Source organism: Mustela erminea, chromosome 6 (assembly GCF_009829155.1).
Source record: "Mustela erminea isolate mMusErm1 chromosome 6, mMusErm1.Pri, whole genome shotgun sequence".
In the NCBI taxonomy this organism is placed as follows: Eukaryota; Metazoa; Chordata; class Mammalia; order Carnivora; family Mustelidae; genus Mustela; species Mustela erminea.
This window is the reverse complement of record NC_045619.1, coordinates 129,777,306-129,804,514: the sequence shown is the minus strand read 5'-3', so window position 1 is coordinate 129,804,514 and position 27,209 is coordinate 129,777,306. Positions and strand designations below refer to the sequence as shown.

The 27,209-nt window shown below is 39.5% G+C and overlaps 2 protein-coding genes across 3 annotated transcripts in view; one reads left to right on the top strand and one right to left on the bottom strand.

The window, feature by feature from the left end:
• LOC116594356 (protein adenylyltransferase SelO-like) overlaps window positions 1-27,209 on the top strand; it is a 37,204-nt gene that overhangs the window by 4,019 nt on the left and 5,976 nt on the right. For both annotated transcript variants that reach the window (XM_032349668.1, XM_032349669.1), the window contains exons 2-17: window positions 315-433; window positions 1,056-1,184; window positions 3,530-3,594; window positions 3,682-3,738; window positions 3,829-3,927; window positions 4,117-4,184; window positions 6,015-6,102; window positions 8,711-8,780; window positions 9,539-9,611; window positions 11,897-11,980; window positions 13,340-13,469; window positions 19,550-19,594; window positions 19,693-19,774; window positions 19,873-19,965; window positions 20,999-21,078; window positions 22,534-22,577. In XM_032349668.1, the coding sequence (XP_032205559.1) occupies window positions 315-433; window positions 1,056-1,184; window positions 3,530-3,594; window positions 3,682-3,738; window positions 3,829-3,927; window positions 4,117-4,184; window positions 6,015-6,102; window positions 8,711-8,780; window positions 9,539-9,611; window positions 11,897-11,980; window positions 13,340-13,469; window positions 19,550-19,594; window positions 19,693-19,774; window positions 19,873-19,965; window positions 20,999-21,078; window positions 22,534-22,577 (1,326 nt within the window). The remainder of the gene's footprint in view (window positions 1-314; window positions 434-1,055; window positions 1,185-3,529; window positions 3,595-3,681; window positions 3,739-3,828; window positions 3,928-4,116; window positions 4,185-6,014; window positions 6,103-8,710; window positions 8,781-9,538; window positions 9,612-11,896; window positions 11,981-13,339; window positions 13,470-19,549; window positions 19,595-19,692; window positions 19,775-19,872; window positions 19,966-20,998; window positions 21,079-22,533; window positions 22,578-27,209) is intronic.
• APBB1IP (amyloid beta precursor protein binding family B member 1 interacting protein) overlaps window positions 12,316-27,209 on the bottom strand; it is a 143,972-nt gene continuing 129,078 nt past the window's right edge. Inside the window, exon 14 of the mRNA XM_032349667.1 lies at window positions 12,316-12,450. Within this exon, the coding sequence (XP_032205558.1) occupies window positions 12,331-12,450 (120 nt within the window). The 3' untranslated portion in view covers window positions 12,316-12,330. The remainder of the gene's footprint in view (window positions 12,451-27,209) is intronic.

Below are 27,209 nucleotides of genomic sequence, written 5' to 3'. Positions count from 1 at the left end.
ATACATTCTTATTTATAAACATTGTGTATCCTGTTGGTCTCCCACAAGTGAAAATCCTCTAAGACAGGGTATGTGTCTTGTTTTAAACTTTTTCCATCTCCCATCTTCTTGGATGGTTCCATTTACTGTGTTATATGAATACTGGATAGATACGGTTGAGAATGACAATACAGACTTTAAATAATAAAATGGGAAGAAATCTGGTAGAAGTTGATTTTCTCGAAGAACTATAGTCCTAAGGAATATTAATGTTATATGTGGAACAAATGAGAACACTTCTTAAGAAGAGTTGTTTTGTTTTGTTTTTTAATCAGCTGTGTTCCCAGTTGATCCTGTTAAAGAAAATTACGTTCGTAAAGTGAAAAACTGTATTTTTTCAGTTGCCTTCCCTACTCCTTTCAAATCAAGAGTACGTCTTGTAGCAGTTTCAAAGGTTAGGCTTTATTTTTTCACAACAAAAATAATTCATTATAGCTGTTGTCTAAAAGAGATAGTCACACTGTTTGAGTTGAATTGTTAGTCTATTGGTAAATCATTATGTTTGTGTTTAAAATTCAGACATTTGGAGAATGTCATTCTTAGAAATCACTTTTTGATACTGATTCCTAGACCCCAGGACTCCATTTCATCTTAAAGTTGGCTTACAAAGATACACTTTTTTGAACAAAAGGGGCAAATGAATTTAATTCTTAGAAACGGGTTCTAATAACAAATGATAAATTGTTTCTCATGATACAATTGTATTTGGAATAGAAATAGAACATTTACTTTTTTCTTGTTCCTTTAAAGAATGCATGCTAAGAAAAATAGTATTTTTACTATGGATCACAAGAATTACATAAAAATTTTAAAACTGTCTAATAGAACTGATTTTCCCAAATAGCACAAATAATCATATAAAGTATGGTATATCCCTCATGAGAAAATATTAACGTACTTTTGGAAGAGTTTCATTCTCTTAATTTTCTTTCTTTCATCAAGTCTTTTTTCTCAAAATTATTAAAGGATTACTTAAGTTTGTAAGGTCTTTTTGTTTTGTTTTTTTCCTGCCTCAGGAGGTTCTAGAAGATATTTTGGACCTTGACTTACGTGTCTCAGAAACAGATGATTTTATCCAGCTTGTGAGTGGTAAAAGAATAGTATCTGGATCCATTCCACTGGCTCACAGATATGGTGGGCATCAGGTATGCGGAGCATCAGGATGACTTCCCTCATGTAATATATAAACAGCTGGTGGAGGTGCTTTCCTATTTATGAAGTCATTTTGCATTAATTCCTCTAATGTTAGTGTATGGAGACTACGACAAGATGTTTCTAGAAGAATATGTCATCATAAGATATTTATAACTAGCTGATGTGATTTCTTGCCGTAAGAAAGCTAATGCCCAACTTCCTTTGATGGAATTGAGAAAACGGGGGTAGCGCCTATGTAAAATTTCTGTGAATTATTGCTAGAGAACTCATACAGGGAAGTTTCAGATTAGAGATGTAGGCAAAGTCAAGTAGCACAACAAGTCAATATAAAAGCCCTAAAATGACAAAGAGAGTATAGTTTTTCCAGTATAGCTGCAGAACAAAGTTTTAGAACTGCTAGAAACGGCTAGAATTTAATCAGGATTAACTGGGGGTGTTATATATGCTGAAAAAATTAAGAAAGCACCCTCTAGAAGTGAAGTTAAGATATTGAAGCAAGTTCAGGTTGTGGTATCTGACTAAATTAAAAAAGAGAGAGAGAGAAGGAACACAGGACCAGTGGTGAACTTGCTGTGACTTTCCTGTGAACCAGATAAGATTAACGGTCTGGTTGTCAGGAGGCTTGTTTCCTTTGGAATATATATTAGGAAAAGCAGCAAAATGTAATAGGGTTGGAGTAAGGATTCCACAGTTCAAAAAGCCATTCCCCATATAGGTTAAATTCATTAGATAGCGTTTTGGACTCACATGTACTGTTAGAATACAAATGCAGGCCTTAAGCCCCGCAGAGTTTTGTTAAGCTGTATTTTTTGTAGGTTTTTTTTTTTTTTGGTAGTATAGTATATTAGATTTTTAAAAATCAATTTCACATTTCATCTCTTGCTTCTCTTTGATTTGAAATTATAAAGATTTATTTATAAGGATGGGTTTGTAATTTTTTTAAAAAGATTTTATTTATTTATTTATTTGATAGAGATCGCAAGTAGGCAAAGAGGCAGGCAGAGAGAAAGGGGGAAACAGGCTCCCTGCTGAGCAGAGAGCCCAATGTGGGGCTCGATCCCAGGACCCTGGGGTCATGACCCGAGCTGAAGGCAGAGGTCTTCATCCCACTGAGCCACCCAGGCGCCCCAGGTTTGTCATTTTGAACAGTAATTGATTTTTGTTAATAGAGAACTACCTTCTTGTTTCCCCTGACACTCCTGGCTCTGGATTCACCATTCTTTCGATTTATTTTTCACGGTGTGGGATATACCTAATGCATTGTTGACTTTAGAAATTGCCACAGTTCGCTGAGAGTACCTCTCAAGACTTGTGCTTTTAGAAGTAGCTAGAGATAGCGGAAATTAATGGTGATCTCTTCCTGGTAAAGATGAAAAATTAAAATAATGAATAGATTTTTCTCAAATTTATGTTTTTCTGTTAGAACTATAAACATAGTTCTAACATAGTTCATAGTTCATAGAACTTCTTTTTTGTGCCAAGAGCTATAAAGGTGCATGAGACCTGTCCCCTTAGCTCTGAATGCTAACTAATACTCTAGGGGAGAGGATAAAGAAATCAATTCCGATAACATCAGGGTCGTGATAGGGTTAAGTATAGGAGTTAGGGGAATTCACAGAACCCTCCTAGTCCCAGAAAGTCAAACACTTTCTGGTGGAAGTAACATGCATGTGGAAAATAGAACGATGTCTAAGTTAGCAAATCACTGTTGGTAATGATAATTATTACCATCTCATAAGCACTTGCATTACGTTGGACATAGTAAAGAGCATCCGTTGGCATTCATTCTTAAAACAACCTGGCAAGGGTTATCCCATTTTACAGAAATGAAAGGTCAGTCTCAGTGGGATTACATAACCCAGATTTCTGTAACTAGTAAGTGCCATAACTGGGAGTTGGGCAACCACAACAGAAAATGTTGAAAACTGCTAACTATGTAAGTTCAAAAGCACATTTTCAGTTACAAGTATGTTCTTGATTTTATATCACATACATATTCTATAGGCAAACTTTCTATGAATGAATTGTTCCTAGTTCATATTCTGAAATTAAATATATCTGTAGATCAGTTCTAAATATTCTACACCTTACCAACTTGAGCTCAGCTGTAAGATGAAGAAGTTAATCATATGTCTCAAATTTATATTTTTAAAATGAATTTCACTTATGTGTTATTGATTGAATTTTTTTTCACCTTTGTTCAAGTTGTTGATTCTTATAATCCTAAAAATTCAATACCCCATTCTCAATTTTGACAAAATAACTTTGGCTATAAAATTACTATGAAAACTTTAAAGGGTAATAAGCATGAATAATTTTCCTTTCTCTCCTTTAGTTTGGGATATGGGCAGGTCAGCTTGGGGACGGAAGAGCTCACCTAATTGGAATTTACATGAACAGGTACCACATGTTTTTTGGTATAATAGCTTTTCTGCTAAATAGTAACATGAATCTTCTAATACTTAGATTTCTTTGTTGTTGTTGAAGGCAGGGTGAAAAGTGGGAGCTCCAATTAAAGGGCTCAGGAAAGACTCCATACTCCCGGTACAGTTGGTATTTTTTTTAGTCATCTAAATAAAAATTGATGTTGTCTTCGTTACAACTGAAAATCTTTCTTTCTCTTATTTGACCTAGAAATGGTGATGGCAGAGCTGTACTTCGTTCCTCAGTGAGAGAATTTTTATGCAGCGAGGCTATGCACTCTCTCGGAATTCCAACTAGCAGGGCTGCAAGGTAACTCCTTTCTCCTTGAAGCTGACTTTCAGGAATGCGTCATGTTATCTGCAGGCATGTGTCAGTAAATTGAGCCGATAGATCTATGGTAGCATGATTTCTCATTGCTTCTTATGGTTTCAGGTACTTCTTGGTAGCTTGCTAGGAGTGAACACGTAACTTCAGTTGTTGGATTCTCTTATGTTTCAGTCTGGTCGTGAGTGATGATGAAGTATGGAGAGATCAATTCTACAATGGAAACGTTGTGAAAGAAAGAGGTAATAATAATTTTTAGAATATTTACATAAAATTAGGCTAAGTTCTTAAAGAAGAACAGATCCTGGATATCTTTGCAGTCTTCTTAAAAAATGACCCGTGGGGGCGCCTGGGTGGCTCAGTGGGTTGAGCCTCTTTCTTCAGCTCAGGTCATGATCTCAGGTCCTGGGATCGAGCCTTGCATCGGGCTCTCTGCTCGGTGGGGAGCCTGCTTCTCCCGCCCCCCTCTGCCTGCCTCTCTGCCTACGTGTGATCTCTGTCTGTCAAATAAATAAAATCTTAAAAAATTTTTTTTTAAAAAAATGACCCGTGGTTTTTTAAGATGTAATTGTATCACTAGGAAATTACCATAGGATAGATATCCTTTCCTACATCCTTACATCACTAGCCCTTTGGTTTCAAACAGTAGACATCTGGGAAGTGAACAAAAATGCTTATGGACAGCCAGCAAAATGTTACAAAGCTGGAACCCAAAAGTTCATACAGTTTCTTCTAAGGAGAGACCCTCAGACCTTTCCTCAGAGCCTGACTGCTCGCTCTTCAGGCTTCCTTCCAATTGATTCTGTTAACTTTTTCCTCAGCCTTTAGTAAGCCAGAAATAAAAAAAATTAGGTAGGGGTGAGATGTGTGCTGTAGGGCAGCAAAGAGAAATAGCGAGAGAAACTTGACCTTGAATGGAAGAGACCTAAAAAAATCAATAATAAGTGTATTTGATTGATGGATTGATTATAAGCTCTACACCAGCATGGGACTTGCCCTCGTACCCTGAGATCAAGAGTTGCACGCCCTACCAACCAAGCCAGCCAGCCACCCAATATTAAACTTATTCAACAGTTTAAAAAGCAGAGCCATTGAGGGCTGCTGACAGCCCTGCGTGCTCTGTTGGGTCCTGTGGACATCATTGGATGACCAGGCAACATTTTTGCTGATGATCACCGTGATTTACTGAGTACACGTGTTATATTCTTTATGCTTAGCGTCTAATATGTTTTGACAAAATTTTCATAAAAAACAATTGCCCTGAAATATTCATGCTTGAAGGAGTTAAGGGTTATTTACCTTTGAGATTAGGAAGGATTTCAGTTGGGGGAGAAGAAAGAGTGTGCACACGCAGACAGCAGGGAATAGCACAAAGGCCCAGAGGTACCAGTGGGGGTGGGATTGTGTAGAAGGACAGGCACCAACAGAGCAGGAGGCTTTGTTTTCTGGAATAGACCTCATCTTCACATCCAAACACACGCAAGGACAGCATTCGTTTTGGGGAAAAAACATGCATTCTCTTTACTAATTGTGTTACTAATGCCTATAGTCAAAACACAAAGCAGCAATGGAAGGCTGCAAACACTAACACAAAAATGCATAGATTCACTGTCTGTCTTCCATGTTTCATAAGTTAGAACGTATGCAAGTGTTTATTTATTGAAGTGGGTTTTCAATTAGTTACACCAAGAGAAGGCACTTGCAGGGACTATGCCATGTAAATCATTTACTAATGCCCTATTTCAGGATGACTTATGGGGAAGATGTCGCCACAGAGGAGACAGTGGGAATCCCGTGTTTGGAGCCTAACAGTTTAACTGAGCAGCCTTTAGTGAGGTTAGAGCCTTCGTATTTATGAAAGTGTTGTGGTTCCCGACATTTGAACCAATTCAAGGCTTAAAGAAATAGAGAAAAATCCTTGATCCTTTCTAGGGTATCATTAGTTGCTTTTCTGATAAATTGGGTGCCTGTATTATTTTTTTACTAAAATAATTTAAATTTTTAGAAAAAGCATATTATGCTGTATTTGCAGTTTAAAATGCTAAAAATATGCTAAAACGTGTGTTTTTCAGGTGCAATAGTGCTGCGTGTTGCAAAATCATGGTTTAGAATTGGATCATTAGAAATTTTGGCTCATTATGGTGAACTGGATTTACTAAGGTTAGAAAATGATATTTTTTTAAATGATAGAAGACAATTAAAAAATGCTTGTATATGTGCTGTGAAGTTAACATATTTTTGGTCTTCTTATAAGTTAAAATCAAATATTTCAATTAATAAATATTTTTAACAGTTACTACATGTGGGTTTTCTAGGAGGCCAAAAGAAGTGGGAGACCCAGTAGACCCTTTGCTCAAGGAATTTTTAATCTGGTATGCAGCCCAGTTGTAGCTGAGGGCCTCGTGCCATTCAGAGCCCTGGGTGGAAGTGATTCAACCTCCCCCAGATCCACAGTCTGCAGAGATCAAAGATCTCCTTTCAACTTCTGGGTTCCCAGAGCGTGTCTTCACTCTTGTGTCTCTTCCCCAGACTGCGGTTTTGACACCTGTGAGATGCCTGCTTTGCTCTGGGTTGACCCACTGCTGAAACTCAGCCCCTTCAAAAGGATAAAAGCAAGCAAACAAACAGGCAAATGTACATAGAGCATTTAAGAACAGAATGTGTCTCACTGAAGTTTTTCTGCAAGGAGCACAGAGGATGATGGCTTTAAAAGAGCAAAAGCAACGGATTCTTGCCACACAATACAGCTTCCAGCATTTTGTGATGTCTTAGTGCCTGCGGCGTCTCTACTTACACAATTCCGTCTTCCTCAGGCCAATTTTTTTTTTTTAAGATTTTATTTATTTATTTGACAGACAGAGATCACAAGTAGGCAGAGAGGCAGGCAGAGAGAGAGAGGAGGAAACAGGCTCCCTGCTGAGCAGAGAGCCCAGATGCGGGGCTTGATTGCAGGACCCTGGGATCATGACCTGAGCTGAAGGCAGAGGCCTTAACCCACTGAGCCATCAAGGTGCCCTCCTCAGACCAATTTAACAAGATGTGTCTTCAGGCAGAAACATTTCCTTCTTTCAGAGGAATTCTGCTTCCTTTTGTTAAGATAACACAGTTGGAAAAAGTTCTAAAAAGTCACAGAGATTCTCTTAGACAAACTTGAGTCCTTTGGGATGTGGATCCTGTGCTGTAGGTGTTAGGGCAGGAAGTCCCGATGCCTGGGCCGTGAAGGATGCGGGGAGAGAAGCCCCGAGGAAAATGAAAAAGCAGAGTAGAGAAGTCATCACACTGGCCAGAGCCGTCTCCGAGTCTCTTACTTAGCAAATGTTCACTGAGCTCCTGGTCATCTCACTTATTGAGAAGAGTTGTCTGCACTCACTGGGCATTATTTCTAACTTCCCAAATGGGAAATTTTTGGATACCTTCTGCTTGGATTCACGCTGTCACTGAAATTGTCCCATCTGGTGGTAGCACTTCCATAATAGTTCACTTACTTCTCTGACATTTGATGTAGATTAGTGACCGCCGCCTCCTAAAAATCTATCGGCTCATGTAACCACATATATATTCCTTTTAGTTTCCCAAATGCTTGCAACAATTCTTGACATACAAGTACTTATTCACATGATTAAATTATTAAATGATTAGAAAAATAGATATATACACGAACTCTAATCCATTCCTTTTGTTTTGACTGGCTTTTAATAATTCCCTAGTCACATCTACAACCCCCAGTCTTTTTTATGGCTTCTTTCTTATCCAATACATTCAACACTATAGTTAGTTGATGAGTCAGTTAAATAGGGAATAAAAAATATGATACACAGACAACTTAAATAACTTCGAACACTGGACAGCCTTTTGCCATCCCCCATTTGTGAAGCCTTACGTGACCTTGCAGACATAAATAATTGTTCCCTGCTCTGTTATCTGTGCAACATTTATAGTCTGTTATTGGATGTGTTACACTGTAATGTGATTATTTCTTTCTTTTCTTTTCTTTTTTTTTTTTTAAAGATTTTATTTATTTATTTGACAGAGAGAGATCACAAGTAGGCAGAGAGGCAGGCAGAGAGAGAGGAAGGGAAGCAGGCCCCCTGCTGAGCAGAGAGCCCGATGCGGGGCTCGATCCCAGGACCCTGAGATCATGACCTGAGCCGAAGGCAGCGGCTTAACCCACTGAGCCACCCAGGCGCCCAATGTGATTATTTCTTAAAGAAACTTTTTTTTCTTTAAAGATTTTATTTTTTTATTTGAAATAGAAAGAGAGAGATCACAAGTAGGCAGAGAGGCAGGCAGAGAGAGGGGGAAGCAGACTCCCCGCTGAGCAGAGAACCCGATGCAGGCCTCGATCCCAGGACCCTGAGATCATGACCTGAGCCAAAGGCAGAGGCTTAACCCACTGAGCCACCCAGGCGCCCTGTAATGTCATTATTTCTTCGTGTGTTCTTCTCCTTGATGGGCTCTGTGTGCTTTGAGGTTTGGGTCCTCTGGATCTGGGTCTTGGTATCCTTTCTCCCAGTACGTGCACCTGGTGGGGCATACAGTAGGTGTGCATTTATAATACACATGGCGGAATCTAATACTGTCTTAGAAACTCATATCCCGTTTTGACTGGTATTGAGGAAGTATTTCTCTATGGCTGTTTTTTTAGAGTAAAATCTTATTTTAATTCTTAAAATTTGAAGCTTGACTCTAATGGCTTCCTGGATGTCAAGGGCGTATTTAGATAATTTGGTATGGGGGAGCGCTGATACTTTCTCTTTCTTTTCTCCAGGACGTTACTAGACTTCATCATACAGGAGCATTTCCCCTCAGTAAAGGCCACAGAACCTAACAGATATGTGGTAAGTTTGTAAAGAGAAAGGTCAATGCTCGGTTTTCTCTCCTGGCCCGCCAACATCAACGGTTACAACTTAGAACTTGACTGGGTAGGTAGGAAAGGAAATGGAGTGCACTTTGAACATTTTGTTAGGTGAGGGGAAGGTGAACCACTTCATAAACAAGACACAGATAAGAAAGTTGTTTTGTTTGAAAGGTATCCAGAGAAAAAGAACAGGTGCTACTACCTCCTGACTCTGGACGTGATGTTTTGCACACGTTTCGTAACTTGGTCTTATGTAGTCTTTTCTCACACGTGAGAAATACAGATATTTCTGTAGTAGTAGTAGTTCTAAAATAAACACAATACATAACAGGAAAATGTGATTTTCTATTCTTGTGGAAATGATTTGGTCTTCATAACCCTCCTTATTCTCTTAGCCACAGCGAAGGAAATTCCATTATTTTTCTTTGTGATTCATTTCAAAGTTTAAGAACTTACTTTGCTTATATTTAACTCCCTTGTGCTGAATTCTAATGCTTTTCCTGTTCTTACTGGACATGGAGAAGGCTTAGTAATAATACTATGTCTGGGCCTTTATATATTATTTCTTAGTGACTAATTCCACGTTCTTCCATTTTTTTTCTTACATTTGTTAATTTCCATTCCTTTTTCATCTTTTGAGATCCTGAATTCTTTCCACGTTCTCCTCATGACTTAGCAGAAGATCCTAAAAGAGTATACATTCCTGAAAATCTGAAAAATTTCTGAATTTTATTTTAGGAGTTTTTCTCTATTGTGGTATCAAAGACGGCACAACTTGTTGCCTTGTGGATGTCTGTTGGTTTTGCTCATGGTAAGTCATCTACTGATGTTTCATTTTCCTGATGAGAAAGTAGAGTTAATTTGTTGAAGCAGAACACTCCATTTTTGTGTACTTCAAGACATTCCTGCTGATGAGCTTAACATTTATGACGTATGCATTTGTTTTTAGCAACAGAGAAGCAATTTTCTTGTGTTTAAAATGGTTTTGAATGGAACGGTATGCACAAGATAGAATAAGCATCCTCAATTCGATGAGGATGTTATTACCTGTAAAACTTTCTTCTTTGTTAAAAAAAGATTTTATTTATTTAACTATCTTAAATAAATTATTTAAATATTTAATTTAAACATTTTATTAATAAATAATTCAAAAATAATAAAATTATTTATTTAAAATGAATATTTAAATAAATATATTTATAAATATTATATTACTATATTTATATTTATATTTATATCTATAATTTATTATATATTTATATATTTATAAATATTAAATTTATAAAAAATAAATATTTATTTATTTTTAAAGATTTTACGGATCTATCCGACAGAGATCAGAAGTAGGCAGAGAGGCAGGCAGAGAGAGAGGAGGAAGCAGGCTCCCCACTAAGCAGAGAGCCCAATGTGGGGCTCGATCCCAGTACCCTGGAATCATGACCTGAGCCGAAGGCAGAGGCTTGACCCACTGAGCCACCCAGGCGCCTCTTATTTATTTATTTTAGAGAGAGAGCGCACAAACAGGCAGAAGGGGAGGGGCAGAGGGGGAGGGAGCGGGACAAGCAGACTCCACGCTGAGTGCAGAGCCTGACCCTGGAAGCTGGACTTGATTTCACAGTCCCAAAGATCGAGACCTGACTCAAAAGCAAGAGTTGGACGCTTAACCAACTGAACCACCCAGGTGCCCCAGCCTTAAACGTTTTCAACCACGTGGATACACGATATATTTTGGTCGCTTTAAAACTGTTTTTAAAATCTCAATTATAAAAGCACTGCATGCTTATGGTAAAGAATGCTAAGTATAGGGCGCCTGGGTGGCTCAGTCGGTTAAGTGGCTGCCTTAGGCTCAGGTTATGATCACAGGGTCCTGGGATCAAGTCCTTGTCTGGCTCCCTGCTCGGTGGGGAGCCTGCTTCTACCTTTGCCCCTTTCCCTGATCATGCTCTCTCTCTCTCCCTCTGACTCACTCTCTCTCTCAAAGAAATTTAAAAAATCTTTAAAAAAAGGAATTGAAAGTATTCAGAAGTGAGTGTAAATTCCATTCTCCAGGGTAATCATTATTAACCATTTTATATCAGTATCTCTGGGCTCTTTTAGGATGATACTCATATACCTCCTGTAAAAAACAGGGCTGGCTTGTGTGTTTGAAACCATTTAGCGTGTGTTGCATAGGAAGGAATATCTGCTTGAACTAAGAATAACTGAAAAACAAATCATGTAGTTCTAATGTCTCTAGATGAATACCTAAAGGGAATCCCACAGTGAAAAAATTCTTGAAATCCACTTAGCTGATCACACACATACTCTGTGTATCTCTCTTGGAGTGGGTTGGGGTAGGGAGAGCAGGGTAGGTGTTTCAGAGTTTTTGCTGTTAGGAACCATGGCACAGTGACTACCTTGCAACTGTATCTTCATATTCCTGAAGGCAACTTTTGAGGACAGACCCCTAACATGGGATGGCTGGGTTAGAGAGTCTGTACATTTAACATTTTGATAAACAGGGCCATCTTGCTCTGAAAAACACTGAAACCCGATAGTGGACACAGTTGCCAAATATCCTGTATTAGGCTGGCGTATCCATTCCCCGGCTTCCTCCTACGCCACACTCTGGCCACCAGGCCTAGCCCCCTTGCTTGGGAGGGCACACTCCCTCCTCCTTCTGCTAGGGTCTGCAGCTGAGGACTGTAATGGGAGTGCATATCCATATTTTACCCTTTTCCCATCCTTTGGAAATAAATTCATCTTATTCCTTTACTAGTTTCACTTCCATTCTGAGTAACATATATATTTTTAAACAAATGCAAGAAATTGAGGATAAGTAAGAAGTTGTATTTCTTGGGGGGCTTTTGTTCTGTAGTATTTGAAATCTTTATGGGGTGAGGTATAAAACAAAAGGGTAAATTTAGTTAAAAGATGTAGTTTTAATATATATTAGGTATTTGATATCACCAGTTAAACTTTCAATTGATAACCCAATTTTATTTCACTTCCAAAACAAATGCATTTCCATTTTCCTATTCTTGATAATTTCATACATTTAAAAATGCTTTATTATTTTATTACCGTGTTTTTGGAATCTTTTTGTTGTGGTTTCAGGTGTTTGTAATACTGATAACTTCAGTTTGTTATCCATTACAATCGACTACGGCCCATTTGGTTTTATGGAAGCCTATAACCCAGGTATGTGTGATTTATATGTAAATATGTATGTGTATATACACATATATCTTATTTCACCAAAAAATGATTACAGGTTTATTTTAGATAAGTTGTTATAGCTAATACAGAGTTGAGGTAGTAGAAAGATTTGGGTTCATTCATGAAATGGTCACTTTATGTAGTACTGAATGTCCCGGGTGCTATAGGAAACAAAAAATGAGCCCTTTGCGGTCTCTGCCCTTAAGGAATTACATATTAGAGAAGATGACAGGGAGGCAGTAGGGAACCTGTGTGAGACAGATGCAGGTTTGACTTCTGGCGTCTGAGCCACGGTGGCCCGGTGCCCTTCCCTGGACAAGTTACTGAACTTCTCACGTTACCAACCTATAAAATGGAGGCCATAGTAACGCAGTCCTTGCAAGGAGCGAGCCAAGCAGGCTTTGTGGACGGTGTGATACTTGAGGTGGGGTTTGAAGGACATTTATGATCACCTGAAAAAAAAAAAATATATATATATATTTTAAGATTTCACTTGAGTGCAAGAGAGAGCAAGCATGAGCAAGGGAAGGAACAGAAGGAGTAGGAAAGAGAGAAGCAGATTCCTCACTGACCAGGGAGCTGGAGTCAGGACTCGATCCCAGGACCCTGGGGTCTTGACCTGAGCTGAAGGCAGATGCGTAAGAGACTGAGCCACCCAGGCGCCCCTGATCACCCGAAAATTCTTACATAGTAGAAATATATTCCTCTATTAGGCAAATATTCATATTTTAAAAGAATTTCATATGTATGGGTAGTAAGTGTTTATGTTAATTTTTAGTTAAATGTTTAACCTCAGAAAGATTTAATAAATGTAAACATATCTAATGAATATAAATTTATTAAGCTTAAATATAAACTTAGAAAGGGAGAGGACATTTATTACAATTATCTCCACTATAAAAGACTAGTAATGGGCGCCTGGATGGCTCAGTTGTTAAGCATCCGCCAGGGTCCTGGGATCGAGCCCCGAGTCAGGCTCCCTGCTCAGCAGGAGGCCTGCTTCTCCTTCTCCCACTCCCCCTGCTTGTGTTCTTTCACTGTCTCTCTCTAAATAAATAAATAAAATCTTTTTTTTGTTTTTTGTTTTTAATTTTATTTTTATTTATTTTTTTGAGATTTTATTTATTTATTTGAGAGCGAGAGAGTGAGATCGTATGAGAAGGGAGAAGGTCAGAGGGAGAAGCAGACTCCCCGTGGAGCTGGGAGCCTGATCCCAGACTCAATCCTGGGACTCCAGGATCATGACCTGAGCTGAAGGCAGTCGCTTAACCAACTGAGCCACCCAGGTGCCTCTAAATAAATGAAATTTTTATAAAGGCTAATATTTTTTATTTTAAACAGATTTTGTCCCAAACACATCTGATGATGAACGAAGATATAAAATAGGAAATCAGGCCAATGTTGGGATGTTTAATTTAAATAAGTTGCTGCACGCTTTAAATCCATTACTGGATCCTAGGCAAAAGAAGCTGTGAGTAAATCCAAGATCCGCTAAGTAAACCTGTATGAAATTGCATTTGTATAATGATCACTTTTTCAAGCTAACATTTTAAAAACCATCTTAATATTTAGTCTTTAATAATGAAGCCATTTCAAACTGTATTTTTGTCTAGTACAGTTTTGACTTTTTCCCAGTTATTAGGATGAAGCGTTTTCCTATTTATTGCTTTTTAGGTGTTGTGAAATTTTAGCGTATTTCTTCTTTGATCTGAGGGTTATTTATCACTGCTTTTCTTAATATCTAATAATTGGGCTCATTTTATTCATATATTTTTATATGTGTTTGGTAAAATATGCTATTTAAAGTGTGTTAAGGTTTCTTTATGGCCCCCAAATAATGAATTTTGTGCATCTGTAGTCAAAGGTTTTACTATATCAAATTGAGTGTATTGAGTGTATTATTCAAGGCCTTTATGACTCTATTTTTTTTATCTATTTGATAAATTTGATGCGTTAGAGATATGTATTAAAATCTCCCACTTTAATTGTATTTTTACTAAGTAATTTTTTCTGATGGTTTTAAATTTTAATATTTTGCTATTACATTATTGGTACACACTGGTTTTTACTTATATTTCCTTAAAAAAAAAAAGTGCCTTTTAGCCTAACACCACGATGCCCTTTATCTTGATTTAGCCTTTTAACTCCAAACTTGAATTTATCTGATATTAATATTGCAATTCGTGCTTTCTTTTTGTTGGATTTGTCTCGAGTCTCAGTTTGTTTTTCTACCTTTGTCATTTGTCTTACAGTTTGTTTCTTGTAAAAGCAAACAACACATATAGCCAGGTTTTAACTTAGTGTGATGGTTTCGGTCTTAAGAGAAGTGTGTAGGCTGTTTACGTTTATTGTAACAACTGATTTATTTTATTTTATCTTATTTTATCTTATACTCTTATAAGTATACTTATACTCTGCTTTATACTTTATACTTTATAAAGTATACTTTATACTCTTATACTCTGCTTTATCTCTATTTTATGTATCAGTTCCTTGCCACCCCACTGGCTTTCCTTATCTATTTATGATTTGAGAAGCTCATTCATCACTCCCCCACCTTGATTTGGAAACTGCTGTATTCTCCACCGCCACGGCTGGTACTTACCTTCCTTTTCCTGCCACTTTCTCTACTGTTAGGGAAAATGAGTTTCCAAGTACTTTTCCTTCACTAAGATTCTATTGACTTATATAAGTTTTCTCCTCCATTTCAGTAAGACTCAGAATTCTTTTACTTTTTACCTCTAAGAACCCAACAGCCAGCTTTTGCTAATAAGGTAGCTTAGTATTTTGAATTTCAGAATGTTGTAGGTTTTTCTACAAAGCATAGGAAGTGTATCTCTCCCATCATAAGTCTTTGCCCTAGCGCTTCCCCTACCTACACATGCCCACATTTCTAATCATTTCACTGCTGGCCACCGCTTTTTATTCAGGGTTTCATCTCGAAGTCTCTGTTTCGATTATTCTATTATTTCCCTTAGGGGGTATAGAGGTGATGTATTTTCTGAATTCTTGCATAACCGTTACTATTTTTATTTTACTCTGGCAGATGACTGAGACCAGGGCACTAGATTATAGATTCACTCGTATGTAACAGAAACCCAAAATAATAGTAGTTTGAACAAGAGGGACATGGTTTTTCTCTCCCATGAAAAGCATGCAGGTTGGTTACTGAGGGCTGGTGGGGACTCTGCTGAGTCTCAGAGTAATGGCTCTCATAGCTTTGACTTTTCCATCTCTCCATCCATTCACTGCTGAAGTCCTCAGGGTCCAGGATGGGGCACCATCTGGAACACCCAACTTCTGAGTGGCAGCGTGGAGAAGAGGCAAGTCCTCTCTATCGAAGGACACATGTCAGCGTTTGTTCACATCTCCTCCCCACTTTCCCATCAGCCAGGACTTAATCATAGAGCCATCTGAGTGCAGGGGCCTTCCGTTGTATCAGCCCAGCCGCCCTGGTCCAAGTTTCCCTTCCCTGTGTGGTTACGGTTCCGTTGCAGGATCTGGAAGGCGGGAGTGAGGCAGCGGCGTGGCTGCGCCCAGAAGGCCGGCCTACAGCCAGGCCCCACTGCCGCTCGCGCGCACTGCTGTCTGTCCGTCTGTCCGTCTGCTGGTCCACGGTGTTGGTGTGGGGAGAGAGCCAGGGCCAGCGCTGGGCCAGGGCGGGCACCGCCCCGTGGTGAGGGGCACGGGCTGATGGCAGCTGGCCTGCGCCGCGGAGCTTGGACCCTTGAGGGACAGACTTGGGTTTCGGTTTGGGCAGATGCTGGTTGGTCTTCACTGTCTCGGGTCTCACATCCAATTATCTGTCCTCTCCTCGCTGCCAGCGTTGGCCCCCAAACCAGACACAGAAACAACAGGACGATACGTCCTTCTTCACCGGCTCCCACAGACACGGAAGGTCAAATCCTTCCGAAAAACCCCTTATTTTGGCACCCATAGTGCTTCTACTTCTCCGCCTGCAGCTACGTACCCAGCGAGGGAAATCTCTGCTTTTGCTTAACTGTTGACTTTCTTCTGGCCACTTCTTTTTGTGCTTCTGGCACTTCATTCTTGGTATGAATCCCTCTTCATTTGTCCCCAAGCCTCTTATTTTTTTTTTTCCTTTATGCTTTCCATTTCTTTGCATTTTTGTGTAGGTTTTGTGGTATTTCTTCTCCTCGGTTTCCTAGGCCCCTCAATTTGAGTCTCAGGAGTAACTGTCTTCCGTGTCAATCCACCCACTGAATTCTGTAGCCTGAAATACTGTCTTGGAGTTCCAGAAGGTCTACTGAGGCACAGTTTATTCTCCTGAAAGGTCTTACTATTGTTTTCATAGTGGTGTCTGTCTCCACTAGCCGTTCCATTGAGCCATCCGTTCTGCGGGTCTCCTGTTTCTGCTCTCTCTGGCTATGAGAGGAGAACGCTTGGGCACTGCGTCATTTTCCTTTGCCTCTCTGTTGGGGCTCCGCTCCGGTTAAGCCGTGGTACCCCTTTCACGGGCTGGCAGAGGACCTCCAGGCAAGTTTTTAGCTTTCCACTTGGCCTCTTGTAGGCTGTCTCTCTGACCCCAGCTCTCCTCAGCAGCCAAGGCTAGCATTCTCCTACCTTCAGGGTAGAGATGTTTTAGCAGCTCTCCTGCAGCCTCGTGGAAGCCAGGGAGCCCACTAATTTTTTCCAGTAACACTTATACAGGTAGGGCCCTTGATGTCTTTGCTCTGCTCAGCCATGCTGTACCTCAAGAGTGAGGGCCTGCAGCCTTGCTCAGCCCCTCCAGGCCTGCTGCCTCCTCCAGGCCCTACCAGCTCTGAGGCCCAGGAGAGGAGCTAAATTAGAGCAGGGAAGGGCAGGCACCAAAAATTCATTTGAACCATCATCTTCCTTTGACATCTCTGGTTTAGGGTTTGGCCTTGAAGATTTTTAAAGGAAATCCCTCATCCCCCTTTGGGTGGTTCCCATTGGGAGAGGGGCAGGGCTTCATGAGAGTACATAGTCCTTCTCTGGCTCCACTTCATTCCTCTCTGGGGGATGAAGGGTTAATGACTAGTTTGGTGAATTTGGGAGACGAACTTAAACCTGTGTGGCTCATCCTATTAATACCTCTCTTCTCGGAGATCTGCCCAACCAGAGAAAGCATACATTTTCTGCTTTTTTATATGAAAATTTTACAGGGGTGTGCCCAAATGGGGGGGGCATAGATGTAACTGTTATTCTAGTAGTTGAGTGAATAAATCTTCCTAATTTAGGTATAATACATTAACATGCCGATTGATCCATAGACTTAAGCCATATTTTCCAGACTAGCTTTTATCAATAATAAAGCTGAACTTTTAATCTCAGAGTCTGACTATTGTGTCATCTCTCCTTCTGAATGCAGGCTGAAGAAAAAAGGGTACATGGTTGCCTTTTTAAACAATAGAATAAATAATAAATAGACAACATTGTAGTGTTTATAATTAGTTACTCAAAATGAAATATCTAGCATATGGGGGCGCCTGGGTGGCTGAGCGGGTTAAACCTCTGACTTCAGCTCAGGTCCTGATTTCAGGGTCTTGGGATTGAGTCCCGCATCGGGCTCTCTGCTCAGCACCCCCCTGCCTGCCTGCTGCTCTGCCTACTTGTGTTCTCTCTTTGTCAAATAAATAAATAAAATCTTTAAAAAAGGAGAAATATCTGGCATATGTATATGAACAAGCATGAATAATAATCTAAGTGTGTTAATAATTATATAGAATGTTAAGATATTTCTTGATGTAACCACTGGGCATTGAACTCCTTGAGGGCAGGGTCACATTTTAATCACTTCTGTGTCTCAGGGCACCTGGTGGCTCAGTCAGTTAAGTGTCTGCCTTCGGCTCAGTTCATGATCCTGAGGTCCTGGGTTGGAGCCCTGCATTTGGTTCCCTGCCCAGCAGGGATCCTGCTTCTCCCTCTGCCTGCCACTCCCAGTGCTTGTGCTCTCTCTCTGTCAAATAAATAAATAAAATCTAAAAAAAAGTGTTTCTGTGTCCCTAATGTATTTGCTAGAAGATAAAGCATATTTTTCACTCTCTCCCCCACCTGTCCCCCAAATCTAAAATTGGATTTCCAGTATAAGATCCTAAGCGCAAGGCAAAACATAGAGTAATTTCATTAACCCCAGGCAACAAAAAAAGATTACTACGATAAAGATAAAATTTTTATATACCACCTATGGTTTCCTTAATTAATATAACTAAAGATATATTGGTAATACATCATAGTTCAAAATCGAAGCAATATAAAACAATATTCATTAAGCAGTCACCCTTGTCTCCATGAATTTTCTCTCCCTCTTGCCTTGCAGAGTTCATTTATTTTCTTAACAAATACTTAGGTGCTCAGTATGTGCCCAACACTGTTCTAAGTGCTAAGGGGACAGCAGGGAATCAAACAGCAGGATAGTTGGGCCTGTGCGGTGCTTGCTTCTGGGGGGAGAGAGAGTCACACAGAATAAATCAGTTCCATAGCTTATGAGAAGGAGATGAATACAATGGAGAAACACTAGCAGGAGATAGGGAATAAAGGGAGCCACGTTTGCAGTTTTAAAAGGATGGTCAGGACCTTGCTCGGGCACAGGGTTGAAGGAGTCACAGGAGCAAACTACACAGATACCTGGGGGAAGAGTGCTCCGGGCAAGGGAACAGCCTGTGCCAAGTCCCCGAGCAGGTGTGTGGGGGGTGTTTAAGGAACAGCCAGATGGCTCCTGTGGCTGCCTCAGAATGAGCGAGGGGAAAATTTACGTGGGATGAAGTCAGTAAGGTAAAGAGGGCAGCTTCAGAATGAGTTGAGCTTTTGTATGATTTAAAATACATGTAACGGGGCACCTGGATGGCTCAGTGGGTTAAAGCCTCTGCCTTCGGCTCAGGTCATGATCCCAGGGTCCTGGGATCAAACCCCCGCATGAGGCTCTCTGCTCAGCAGGGAACCTGCTTCCCCTCCTTATTTCTCTGCCTGCCTCTCTGCCTACTTGTGATGTCTGTCTGTCAAATAAATAAATCTTTAATAAAAACCATTTAAGAATATTAAGAAATAGAAAATTTGTTGGGCGCCTGGGTGGCTCAGATGGTTAAGTGTCTGCCTTGGGCTCAGGTCATGATCTCAGGGTCCTGGGATCCATCCCCACATCAAGTTTCCCCCCCACCCCAGCTGACTCAGCGGGGAGTCTGCTTCTCCCTCACCCTCTGCCTCTTCCCCTGCTTGTGTTTTCTTTCTCTCAACGAATTTAAATAAAATCTTCAAAAGAAAAAAAAACAAGAAAATCTGTTTAAAGATGAGTTTAAGGTTAAGAAGCTTTAATCTCTCAGAATGCTCATTGAATTGTACAATGAACATTCATGCATTTCACTATATGCAAATTTTACCTCAATAAAAATAAGATTGTAAGACCAAAAAAGCTTTAATCTTCATATTTTTATGAAATATATGAATTGAAATTGATAAATGTAATTGCCGTATTTTTATTTAATATGTGGGACGTTCACGTTCTTATAAAACATAATTCAAGAGCGTTAATTTTGATCAAGTTTAACTGTCCTTCCTTTTTTCTCCCCGTAGAGCCGCTCAGATTCTTGAGGGGTATCCTGTTCTTTATTACACAAGGTTTGTCCTTTTGAGTAGAGATATTAAAGCATCCTGGTTGGTTTGAGAACAATTCTTAAAATAGGGAGACTTGAATTGAACTGACATTTCTCTTTCAGATTTAGAGACTTGTTCAAAGCCAAACTGGGGCTACTTGGAGCCAGGAAGGGTGATGATGATTTAATTGCATTTCTCTTACATGTAAGTTTGTCATTTTATCTTTTTTTCCCCGACATTTGAATTATGAATCAGTATCTTCTTGAAGACTTGAGATTGAGAAATTTAATTATTTTCATTAGCTCATGGAAAAGACAGAAGCTGATTTTACTATGACATTTCGGCAGCTCAGCGAGATTACTCAAAGCCAGTTAGAGGAGCTCAACGTTCCCCAGGTAGTCATTTGTGACATTTTGTTTTCTCTTAATTAAGTTTTCTTTAACAGATTGTATTGAGGTAGAATTTACATGCCATAAAATCCCACTGGCCTTAAGTATATAATGCAGTGATTTTTAATAATTTACAGATTTGGGCATTTATCACCGTGATTTGATTCTTGAATTGTCCACCCATCACCCTATAAAGAAGATCCTTTGTGCCCATTTGCCATTAATCTCTGTTTCCACTCCTAGTACCCAAAGCAGGTACTTTGCACCTGCTAATTGACTTTGTGTCTCCAGATTTTCACTTTCTAGACAGTTCCTATAAAAGGAATCATACAAAATGTGGTCTTTTGCACTTGGCTTCTTCATTAGCTGAGTTTTGTGGTTCCTCCATCTCGTGACTGTATCAGCAGTTTTTTCTCCTTGTCGCTCAGTGGTACTCCAGTGTGTGGCTATTCCATCTTTTGCTGATCCATTTACCAGTTGATGGACATTTGGGTCATTTCCACTTCTTGGCTATTGTGAATAAATACTGCTCTGAGCATCATGTACAAGTTTTTGTGTGACCATGTGTTTTCGTTTCTCTTGGATAGACCCTAGGAGTGGAATCGTGTCTTATTAATTTTTATAAACGTCCCACCTGACATTTCCCAGCACAGCACTGACATTCTATAAATATTTGCTGAATGAATTCATGGGTGACAAAATAAAATGCAGTTGCGAATTAAGTTTTTTAAAGTAAATTATATGTTATTTAAAGGAAGGCTTTTGGATAACATAAGTACTCACGTGTAATCTCTGTAAAGACTTGGTTTATCTTAAATCATGCCATTACGTGAATTTCCGTGAATTAGAATTTTAGAGTGGAAGGTTATATAAAGAAAAGAAAAACATATTCTATTTTAGGACTACTTCTATTTAAACTAGCATGTCTTAAAAAATCTGAATATTACAAGTTATTATTAAGGAACATAAAGGAACATGAAGTTAAAATAAACCACTAATATTCATATAATGAGCTGCCTATTACCACGTTTTCATTTAGCAATTCTGGGCACTGAAGATGATCTCAGAGCACCAGCTTTTTCCCACCTGGGTATCCCAGTACCTTTTGAGACTGAAGAGGTAAGGTAATCTAACCCCTTCTGAAAAAGCATGTGACATATTTAGCAGAGGCAACCCACCAAGTTTTCCTTCAACTTTCTAACATTTCCTCTTTTTTTTTAAATTTCAATTTTTTAATTTAACATATAATGTATTATTTGCCCCAAGGCCCAACATTTCCCTTTTACTCCTGGGTACTTTGCACCTGCTGAGGTGTCCGTGGCAACACCCCACCCATGAAGACAGCACTGGCCTGTTCACCTCAACTCTGATAACACTGCTTCCCCGGTGGCCCGGAGAACCCATGCCCTGAAGCCCTGAGGACAGCTCCCCAGGCTTCTAGTCAGTACCTATTCGTTGTCACATCGTATACCTTTGTGAGAAGTTACTTTGTGGGTTAAGCTTAACTCAATGGGTTAAGCTTCTGCCTTCAGCTCAGGCCATGATCTCAGGGTCCTGGGATCAAGCCCCACATCGGGCTCTCTGCTCAGCAGGGAGCCTGCTTCCCTCTCTCTCTCTGCCTGCCTCTCTGCCTACTTGTGCTCTCTGTCTGTCAAATAAATAAATAATCTGAAAAAAAAAAAAAGGAAGTTACTTTGCTTCATAAATTACAGTGAAGTAGAAGCAACAAATTTGGGAGTAAAGACATTGTAGGTCGTGGCCTCTGAAGGGAGAGATGGAGAGAAATAGCCCTTCCCAGTTTAATTGCCCCTGACGGCTGTTTGTACAGGTGAACATGATTAATCAAGAAAAGGGAAAAATGGAATTATTTTCAGAAAACTATTTAAAATAAAGGTACCAGACAATTTAGATTTTTTTTTTTTACAAAACTTTTTAATTTGTAAAGATAAAAGGTTTGGGATTAGCTAAAATAAACAAGGTAGTATTTTATATATTTTTTAATCAAACTCAGTATTTTCTATCTTCCTTTCAGACACTGATTCAATGAGATTTTTTAAAAAAAGATTTGGGACGCCTGGGTGGCTCAGTTGGTTGGACGACTGTCTTCGGCTCAGGTCATGATCCCGGAGTCCCGGGATCGAGTCCCGCATCGGGCTCCCAGCTCCACGGGGAGTCTGCTTCTCCCTCTGACCTTCTCCTCGCTCATGCTCTCTCTCACTGTCTCTCTCTCTCAAATAAATAAATAAAATCTTTAAAAAAAATAAAAATAAAAAAAGATTTTATTATTTGACAGAGAGAGAGTGAAAGAGGGAACACAAGCAGGAGAATAGGAGAGGGAGAAGCAGGTTCCCCACTGAGCAAGGAGTCCAGTGTGGGTTTCCATCCCCAGACTCTGGGATCACCTCCTAAGCCGAAGGCAGTTGCTTAACCCACTGAGCCACCCAGGCACCCCCAATGTGATTTTTAAATGTTTTTTTCCCCCAATATTTGTCTTGTGAAATAATTCCCATCCTTTTAAAAAGATGATATGAGGAGACAATGGTTAATTTTGTCCTTTGTTTTATTCTTTATTAGTAACATGAATGACTCAGATTCTGAAAGAAGAAAAAGAATGACAAGTGAGTAAACCTTTTGATTTTTTTCAACTTTAATGATTATCACATAAAAGCATGTAATTACTTGAGTAACAACTGAGGGTTGTTTTTTGGTTTTGGTTTTGGTGGTTTTTTTTTTTTAATATGTTGTTTATTTATTTGAGAGAGCGAGCACGAGAAGGGGAGGGTCAGAGGGAGAAGCAGACTCCCCATTGAGCAGAGAGCTGGATGCGGGACTCAATTGAGGACTCAAGGATCATGACCTGAGCCAAAGGCAGTCACCTAACCAACTGAGCCACCCAAGCACCCTTTTGGCTTGTTTTTAACTAGAATAATTCTAGTTGAGTATATTTCAGTTGAGTTGAAGTGTCAGCTACGAGCTTTTCTAAATGACCTTTAACGGAGTGTAACAGTTCCACTTTCGGTAAGTTTGCATGTTGATGTTAAAAATAATATTGTCCTAAGAGATGGTAGAGAGACAAGGTAGTTTGGGTTATGATGGGAAGAATGTGAGTTTGGGGGTCTGGCAGATGAATCTCCTCTTGCCACCTTTTAGCTGTATGATCTGAAAGATACTTAACTCTTGAGTTTCAAGGCCCTTAGCTATTGTAAAATGGGGCTATTTTGCGGCATTGTTATAATGATGAAGGATGATGTATGTAAAGTTTGCTGGTACAGTGCATGGGCCATAATATACATCCAGTAAGTGATGGTCCTAAAAAGGAATCATCTCTATATATCGATTTCAGTTTATCATGTGACTTCACACTAGGATTGGAGAAGAACAAAAAGGAAGTTAGTTCTTTCCGCAGTGCGGATTCTAATGAGATCAAAGAAGTTCAGACAGAAGGTCCAAGGTCCTTGAGTCCTGTTGCCTTCCTTAGGACTTGTCTAGAGAGCTGGTGCGTGTCGTCAGGGTGGCTGAACCGTGGGAATGAAATAAGGATGACGCTCACATTCCACGTTACGTTACGGAATGAGATTCCTTCTTGAGCTCAGGGCATTATCATAGAAATAAAACCAAGTTTAGCTTTTCCAGGGAAGTGAGTGATCTATTTGGGGCTCAGCATGGATGTCATTGCCAGCCACCTCGTTGCCAGCCACAGGTGCAGTCACACGGAATTCTTAAGCCAACTCAGAAGGCGGACACTCAGCAGTTAAGAGAAAGAAGAAATCGAAAGATGGACATGTCGTGGCCATCTTGAGTATCTGGATTTGATTGCTTATGGCACGATGGATGAGGTGGTTAATGAGGAATGTAATAAACTCAAGGCTGCAGCTGTCAGTTACTCTAGAGAAGTAGGAATGCTGAAACAGTGTGTTCTTCAGGAAGGGAGAAAGGTGAATTTCTACAAAGAGCAATGGTCTGAGAAAAGTTCATAATGACAGCTCCGTTATTTTTTTAAAGGTACTTATTACTATATATTTTGATACATATATATAGATAGATAGATATGAAAATGCAAATATGTAAGAAATTGCACAAATTCATGTAGCAGTGTGTCCAGGGATGTGGAATTGAACTGAACAGGCATGAAGAAATAAAATATCTAAGAAGAGTGTCCAGTGTAGGAAGTCTTGTTTGTCATTTCCCTTACAGAGTCTTCATTTCTCACCTCTTGACCTGAGTTTCTTTTTTTAGAGAGGCAGCATGGCCTGGCTTCTGGGGTTGGACCAGCTGTACCTGAGCTCTGGTTCAGCTATTTCCTAGATGTTATCAAGTGGGTTACTTGATTCCTTCATCCCTCTTTTTCTCTTTCTGGTGTGTATATACTTTTTTAGTGGCTTTATTGAGGTATAATTTACATAACAAAATTCATTCATTTCTAGTATACAGTGATTTTTTTTTTAAACTAAATTAAAACTGTGCAATTGTGACAGTCCTGTGTGTGTGTGTCTGTGTTTAAAGATTTTATTTATTTATTTGACAGAGAGAGACAGAGAGAGAGGGAACACAAGCAGGGGGAGTGGGAGAGGGAGAAGCAGGCTTCCCACTGAGCATGGAGCCGGATGTGGGGCTCGATCCCAGGATCCTGGGATCATGACCTGAGCCCGGCTTAATGACTGAATCACAGAGGTGCCAGGACAGTCCAGTTTTAAAACATTTTTATTCATTTGACCTCACTTTTGTTTCCTCATCTGTAAAACGCATTTACATCATGGATTGTTGCACAAAATCAGGGAGATTGTAGTTGGCACACAGTAAGTACTCAGTACGTATCAGCTATTACGTTAGTATAGAGTACATTCAATATCTTTGCTTAATAGACTGGAATGACTATGTTTTTTAGAAACCCAAAGACTAAAAATATATTGCTGTTGCATGTTGTTTCAAAACATTTTAAAAAATCAATAGTAGGTTAGGGGAAGATTTTTTTAAAGTATACACGCCCAACGTGGGGCTTGAACTCACGAGCCTACAGTTAAGAGTTGCATGCTCTACAAACTGAGCCAACCAGGGATTCCAGGGGAAGATTTCCTTTAGATTATTTTTGTAAATGCTCCAAGTTACAAGCAAAGGGAACATCAAAGAGGAGTGTTTTAGTCTTAGATTTAAAAAAAAAAAACTCTATAAACTTTATTATTTTTAAGCCTCCAAATAACTCTATGATCATAAACCACCAAAGGGCATTGATCACTTCTCTTCTGTGTCACATAGTGCCCACCCAGCACAAGATCACAGTAAAATTTTGTTTCATAAATGCTTTTTATTCCTGTCATTACTGTGCCCTGAGAATAGCCATTGTGGCTCCCGCATTATATGACTGGGCTTATATTGCTGGGGGGAGATTTTAAAAAGCTCTAAAACAGCCGCCTCTGCAAAAAACCCCAACTTGGTTGTGAGTCTGAAAATGCATCCGCATAATTCTGCTTTCTTTGTGCCTAGCTGTGAATGTGTGGCACATGCTCAGGAGAACTTTGCTTATCCTTAGGACAGGTGTTTTAGCACTCCAGGCCAACTATGTTGAAATCCTGGGTGTGCGCCTCATTGGAAAATACAACCCCAGGCCTAGTTCGCAGACTTCCCCATCTGTCACCTGGCAAAGGGCATGCTCACGGAGAATGAATTGGCCCAGACTGGGATTGGCTGTGCATAAACTTATCTTTGGGAAAAGAACACACAGAGAATGCTTGTATGATTGCAAGTCCGAGACATTTCCTTTGTGTGCTAAGGACTCTCGATAGAAATTAAGCAAGATCATTTGGGAATCAAGGTGAAAGTGCTCTCTGTTAAGGGGGTAGTATAAATTTAAACTGTGACCTCAAGTAGATATTTCAGACCTGACCTTTTGTAGATAATAGAATAAAAGAAAAATTTCCTTCTTAATTCTTCTTCCTGGATATTAAAAAAAAAGAGGGAAACAGAAGGAACAATGGAAGATGCTGTATTTATAATAATTTTTCTCTTCAAGTATTTTAATAACTATTTAATAGTGAGAGTAAGATTTATTTTTATTGAGTTAGATAAAGGATAAATAGAACTACCATTTTCCAGTTGCATTGCCAGCCTATGAGAGATTAGTTGTGTTTAATAATTTGAAGAGTTTAGTGTTTTATGATCATTGAGTCTGTTGACTTTCTGATATGTTAATTTTTTCCAATTGGATGGTAGCAATGACATGCTTTATTTATATTATGATGTAGTCAGTAAATCATAGTTTTAAATCTCTTCCAGCACTAAATTTGCTTCTTCAGAAAAATATACTCAGCCCCTATTACATGCCCCCCATTTTGTACAGTCACATTGTTCAAAGCTAAAACTACAAAGAGAATTTGAGACACCCCAGTGGATCAGGGAGTACCGCATTACATGGAACTCTGGCAGGGCTTGTGTGTGGACATAATCCTCATAACCCACTGCTTAAAATTAAAAGTTGAGAAAGTTCCCAAGTAGGTAAAAATGTACAGAATCCGGGGCGCCTGGGTGGGTCAGTGGGTTAAAGCCTCTGCCTTCGGCTCAGGTCATGATCTCAGGGTCCTGGGATCAAGCCCCGTGTCGGGATCTCTGCTCAGCGGGGAGCCTGCTTCCTCCTCTCTATCTCTGCCTCTCTGCCTACTTGTGATATCTGTCAAATAAATAAATAAAATATTTAAAAAAAACATTAAAAAATAAAAAATAAAAAAATGTACAGAATCCAGTAACTCCTCAAAGAATCTTTTTCTTTTTTTTTTTTTTTTTAAAGATTTTATTTATTCATTTGACACAGAGAGATCACAAGTAGGCAGAGAGGCAGGCAGAGAGAGAGAGAGGAGGAAGCGGCTCCCCGCGGAGCAGAGAACCCGATGTGGGACTCGATCCCAGGACCCTGAGATCATGACCTGAGCCGAAGGCAGCGGCTTAACCCACTGAGCCACCCAGGCGCCCCGACTCCTCAAAGAATCTTAACAGATCTACAATTTTCTGATTTCCAAGTAGTTTGTATATTTATTTACATATATATACAAATGCATATTTATATATTTATAACTTGGTCCAAAGCACTTCTGTTTTGTAGCTGAGATCTCCAATATGTTTTAACAATATTTCATTGCTAGGTTTCTATGAAATGCCTGTCTATGAAATACCCTATGAAATTCCTAGGTTTCTATGAAAGTTTTGGTCAAACTTTTCATTGGAAGACTCCACTCTCCCTCTGCCTATGCTAAGCATTTCCA